The 6,040-nt window shown below is 40.4% G+C and overlaps 1 protein-coding gene across 1 annotated transcript; it reads left to right on the top strand.

The window, feature by feature from the left end:
* Window positions 1–1,046: 1,046 nt before the first annotated feature.
* On the top strand, window positions 1,047–5,532 carry LOC108678100 (coiled-coil domain-containing protein 89-like; the record flags this gene model as incomplete). The annotated part of the gene is made up of 5 exons (XM_018166447.1): window positions 1,047–1,128; window positions 1,486–1,698; window positions 3,146–3,201; window positions 3,869–4,051; window positions 5,351–5,532. Coding segments are annotated over 5 exons (716 nt in total), but the record flags the coding sequence as incomplete, so codon positions are not given.
* Window positions 5,533–6,040: the final 508 nt, after the last annotated feature.

A 6,040-nucleotide genomic window follows, 5' to 3' on the forward strand; every position in this document is an offset into this window, starting at 1 on the left:
AAAATTACTATGTAGTCAATTCGCAGAAATTTTTTTCCGTTTCGGCATTCTTTGGGAAATCTATTCTGATTTGTTGTATTTTTCTTACGTTCTCTTCATCGCTCTCTTTGAAGCGTTATCATTCTTTATCGCTAGATGTTATCTTTCAGTAGCCTGTGATCCATCATCCCCCTCCGTTTTCTTCACCGAATTCGTGTTAACGCCTAACCGATGTTTAGCCACTCTACAGTGGCACATCGGTAACGTCACTCGTTTTTTTTAAAGTAAACGTTTCACATCGCCAAGCCTAAGGAAACGCTGTAAACCTTCGAACACAAATTAAAACGAACTACTGCTCGGCTATATGCTAAGCAGCTACCTTTACGAACACTTCTTGATGCATATCTCTTTTCTTAAATTTGATTTTTTTGCACATGTCTTATCGTGAGCCTAAGAAGTCTGCGCATACGCTGCTCTTGATATATGTAAAATATTCCTGCGCTTACCATGACATCCCTGCTTTCGCTCACTGCTCTTTCCGTACACCCACTTGTAGGTGTTCACGATGAGGGTATATAAGCTGATTTACTCCTGCTTGATTTTGCGGGTTGTTGCAGCACCGACACTACGTACCAGTGCACTGCTTTAACCTCTATTTAGCCCCGCCTTCTGCAAATAATTTATCCTCCACGCGCGCACTCTTGTAGGTCGCTTCAAGGATTTTGCAATAAGGCAAGTCCATTCCCACACTCGAAGTGACTCATATGTTGCCCGCTGGTGGTAGCTGGTCTGCACTCGATCCATTTAAGGCTTTCCTCCAAAATCCAATTGTTACCGTGACAGACAACGCAATAGGACCTCGTCCACATCTCAGCAGGTCTTCCTCATTCTTACTTTGAAGCATGCGTTGCTTACGTCTTTTTCTAAATGACATGCGGCATTGTAACTATTTGCCGTTGGTCCATATCCCTAGTGAAATTCCATTATTAGTATGATATATTTTCCAGTGTTATAATATATGTGAGTATGATGGCAATATTCGTGTTTAATGTTATTTTCATTTGCAGTATGAAGCGTTCGATTGCCCTGGCCTCAAAAGCGAAATCGCTCGTCTTCAGGAATCGCTGGTGGCAGCTGAACAAACTCTGGGTGAGTGCATTCTAATTTTAACGTATGTTCTTGCCTCCTTAGATGCGATGAATTTGCTCGATTATTATTTAATTGTTTGGAATTGAAAATTTGTGTGCGAATGTTTATTACTTTCTTGCATGTTAATTCCAGTCAAGTTACGAATTTCATGAATATTTTGTAAATATATTCCGACTTTATATTATCAAAAATATTCGACCGACCTGTAGAATTACTTAGAGGATACCATTCATTTAAAACAGTAAGTAAATAGTTATAACGGTAATTGGCATTGTTGAGCACTGTATTGCCAGTTATCACAATACCCGATTCTCATCTTGTCACTTCTAGCTTGCTCATCAGACGATATTTGACCAGGTGACCGCGAGATCGCCCTTGCCGCTGCAGAAACAAAGCTCAGTGAAGAGCAGGCACGTGCATCGTTGGAGCAGCTGCAGCTCAGCGAGCAACATGAACGTGATTTGCTGCATCTGAAGCAGCAGCAAGAACTGGTACTGCAGCAACTCAAAGAGCGCCAGCAGCAAGAGTTGCTGGAAATTACTGCTCAACATGACGAAAGAGCTGCCAGTGGTGAGATGAGCTTGGTTTTGTGTTGCCATGTGAACGTTTTTTAGTTGTGTTTTGGCGTTTGCAGAGTAACATCAAAACACTGCGTGGTTGCTTGCAAACCACATGCAATTTCAGTCATCAATCATCACTCTATCGATCACCATCTTAGAACTGTCGATATTTTTTCACGTCGTCCTACCTTTTCCAGCTAGAACTTACTCTTTAAATAATTACATTTACCAAGAATTTATGTATAGTAACAGAATACCACGGTAATGCACCATATTTTCACTGAGGACGTTGCGAACCCCAACTTCCCCTGTAGTTCAATTAATTTAGAAAGCATGTACGAGTTATTCAATTAATTAATGCATCTGAAATTCACAAATTGGATATCGAAACATAAACAAATACATGATGAAAAAGCGACGTGAGACAAGCACCATCAGGCATCCTATCTTTTGACCATTTCACGCTGTCGGGAAATAAGAGGTATTTAGTTGCGCTGTATTGATGTTTGAAACCAGCATTTATTTTGGCGAAAATTAACCAAAAAAAAATATTTTTTTTGGAAGTTAAGATACCTTTCTGTCAATTGATGATTGCCTGCTGTTTATTAGCTAAGTTTTTCCCCGAACTAGGCGTATCAGGGAATCAATGGTACGGAGTTACTCAATTTTTATTCGAGACTCTCACGCAGCATAGAGGTAGGAGTTATCGTACTGGGAACCTACTCTAGCATCAACCTCATTTAGCACTGCAACGTTTAGGCTGAACAGTGTTACATCGTATTGTTACTTTTAGCTCCCACTTCCGATGTTTCTGACATGTAATTTTTAAAATCCCATATATTTCCTATATACCTATTTCAGAAGTAAGGTTTATTTATATACCGCTTCTAGTTTTTGTCCGTTTGACATTGTTTATAGTTAGGTTTGTCATCCTGTGCTTTCTTTCAGATTTCAGTTATGTTAATTCATATGAGCAATAGAAATAGATAATTTTTACCTGTATTTAAATACCGGTATTCTCAACCTGGCGATGGATGTGGCTTGGAAACACTTTAGGTGAAGATTTGGTTAATTTGCTTGATTTTTAATTATCTATTACTTATTGATTTGAGCGGTCCTTCATTGACCTTTGATCAAAAACTAAAGAATCAATTTAGAGACTTAACCTATGACTCTTTGAACGAATTGTGTATTTTGGACGGTGGTTTCGAGTACCATGAAATTAAATTCGGACTTGGTGATTTCTAATGCCAAAACATTTTATTGTGTGGACTTTGTTTCCCAATTTTTTTCGACTTCATTGAATGATTAGAAGCAGAACCTATTCAATACTTACGAACTACTTACACTCAAACCAATTACGAATCATAACGTCGTTATTTTGAAGTCCGCTGGTTGTTAGTCACGTTCCACAACAACTTGCCACAAGACTAATGCAAAATTGCATGTTTGAGCAGAGCAGAAGAAGCATCATCTGCAGATCCAAACACTGCAGGAAGAGCACAGCAACTTGGTGAGCATTAATTACTTAAGTAGTGAGTACTGACTTGAATGTTACTATTGCATTGCTTCGCTGTTATTCGTGGTTGACTTGCTTGTGTGTGATGATTTCTTGCGCTGTTGATGAGTAAGGGTAGAAAATACCTGGTCCTAGAGCCATTATATATACAATCTGAACGCTGACTTGTGTGGGTAAAAATATTTGCGCTACGGGAGAAAAGATACGAGTATATATGGCCCCTGAGTAGGATATATGGTCGAGTTGTGGACGATGTGATACGAGAGTAGTTACATGTGGTCTCGGATTATGTGGACCTTGTCCCAGAGTAGAAGGTTACGGCATCGTCCAGTAGTAGTTGTCCATGTCCGAAAGTAGCCATATATGGTCGTTTACTTGGAGTTTTTCTTTCGGCAGCTGTTAAAGATGGACCATTAGTTAACTTCTTCGGCCAGGCATTAGTTATTCGGTATCAGTTCATTGACATGAACCATCAGTACATAAAAATATTCATTTCCGTGGTTTTCGAATACAGAAATATTTATTCGAAGTACAAATAATATTCCTTTTCATGCTAACGACTTTCTTCAAAAAACGCAGCAATAATTAAAAAATGAGCGTCATATGTATGTTTGAAAGAGATGGTGAATTTTGAATTGCTCGACTTATGAAAATTTTTCAGGTATGCGAGTTGACATCGGCTCATAAATCTCGGGAAGAAGATCTCCAGGCACAAATTTTGTGCGCGGAGAAGGAGAGCGAGAAGCTGAGGGAGCGCAACTCCAAGTTACAAGAGTCCCTCCTGAGTGACTCCGACCATCGCCTTGTGGGCATCCGCCAGCACTGCTCCGACCTGCAGAAAGAGGTGAGCCGCCTTCATTAGTCCCTCACTTGCTTGCAAGATCTTGAATAATAAATGAATAATAAGATCTTAAATTATAGCCCATAAATGATAACTCGGTAGGTAGTGGTAGCTTGCAATCGCTCAAATTAACTCGCAAATTATGACCTTGCAATGATTGTGAGAGCTCATTTAACCGGTCAGTCAGCAAATGAAAGTAGTTTTTAAGGAAAATGAACAAAGTAAGGATTTAACAGATATTATTATCGTGTTTCATATCGTACCTACAAGATTGAAGAAGTTACAGAGGCAAATAATGATAGCTCATTAGAAAGTCGCTGCCAGAGGTTGGTTGTAGAAGTCTCGATGATCTGTTCAATTAGGCTCTAAAATAAGAGCATGAGAAACGTTCTCAAATAATTGCGTTTCTAATAATCGTAGCAATTCTTCATAATCACGCGAAAAATGTTTGCTTGATGCGTATTATGTCCTGCAGTTACTTTGAATTGCATTCTTGCTCTCTCTAGAAAATTGCAGAGCTTATGGGCGCCTCATACACATTATTCCGAAGAAAATTTGTTGAATTCACTTCATCCTCTATGAAAACGTTTCTTAATTTTCGAGAATAGAGAGAACTGGGCTGCCCCACTAACTCGTTTACTTGTTTTCAGATTCTTAGTTTGTGCGAATATTAAAAAAAAGGTACGTGTTACACGGCTTCATAAATTGCCACTGACTGGCTAGTGCACAATTGTTGGCTCAGTCGTTCGCTTGAACGGCACCAACGCGTGCCATGCCGCTGGTGCGGCACTCACGAACTGCATTTTTGCAGCAACTAATTTCCATATTTTGATAGAAACGGAATCGCCTGCATTGTGGTCCGACCATACTTTGCAAAGCATGTTTTTTGCAAGATGAAATTCGTACTTGTGAATATGAAAACCTGGAAGTTATTCCGATCAATATCATTAAAATTAAATTTTTAGCAAATTGATGTAGTAGTATTCGCGCTTGTTAGTAATTCTTGTTTGGAAAGTAGTAAAAGCAACCATCTGCTTATAAATGTGGCCTCTTTTATGTTGTCTTACCAACTAAAGATATTAATTTTCTGACGAATCATAAGGATAATTATTTTTAAATAAAATATTGCAGTGAACATACTAGTTAAAGCTGCAAATGAATCGAATAAACGCCTTCTCTGATTCATTGCTTTGTAGAACTTTGTGAACTAACAAGTTTAACGTCATTCTCCGTTAAAGAAGGCTATGCTGCGTATCGTTGTCTAATAATTCTGTGAGTGTTGATGGAGTGGCGTGCGTGCAGGTGGAGTCACTGAAGTCGGTGGTGGAGATGCGCAACAGCGACCTGCACAAGCTGAGGGCGCAGGTGGCGGGCATGGAGCAGCTGGAGCGCGAGCTGGAGGCCGCCCGCCACCACGCCAACACCCTGAACGCCAAGACCGAGGACCTCAACGCGCAGATCAACACTAAATCCCAGACTGAGAGGTGAGCCATCAACTGTATTTTCTCTTCTCCTGCTGGACATTTTTCTTCTTGCTATTCGCATTGTTCACTGGTTGCTCAGGATGCTCAGGCTAGTTATTGTTCCAGTGCTACTCATCTCTCTCCTTTCTACTCATCCCTTCTTAGTATTCTTAGTATATGTTTTGAACGTAGCAGTTCCAGGCCACGCCTCTGACTATTGCGCATCCGCCCTCATTTGGGGCTGCTGATGCACGATGCTGTTACTTGCTTCTCGCCGCTGGTAGTGGTTAATGCAAGAGGCGGACGATCAGAGATTGTGCTCCGGAGCACGTCCAGTCGCCTCTTAAAGGTCTCCAGGTTAAACTCCCCCTCTCTTAGATCCTTTGGTAGGACGTTGAACAGCCTCGGCCCTGCCACGGAAAAAGATCCTTCCTGCAGGGATTGAAATCGCAGTGGGGCAATCTTCCCCTTTCTCGTTATGGTATGTTTTAATCCTGAATGTTTCGCTTTCAAAGTTTGGTTTCATTTC

The sequence above is a fragment of the Hyalella azteca genome, unplaced genomic scaffold (genome assembly GCF_000764305.2).
Source record: "Hyalella azteca isolate HAZT.00-mixed unplaced genomic scaffold, Hazt_2.0.2 contig1250, whole genome shotgun sequence".
In the NCBI taxonomy this organism is placed as follows: Eukaryota; Metazoa; Arthropoda; class Malacostraca; order Amphipoda; family Hyalellidae; genus Hyalella; species Hyalella azteca.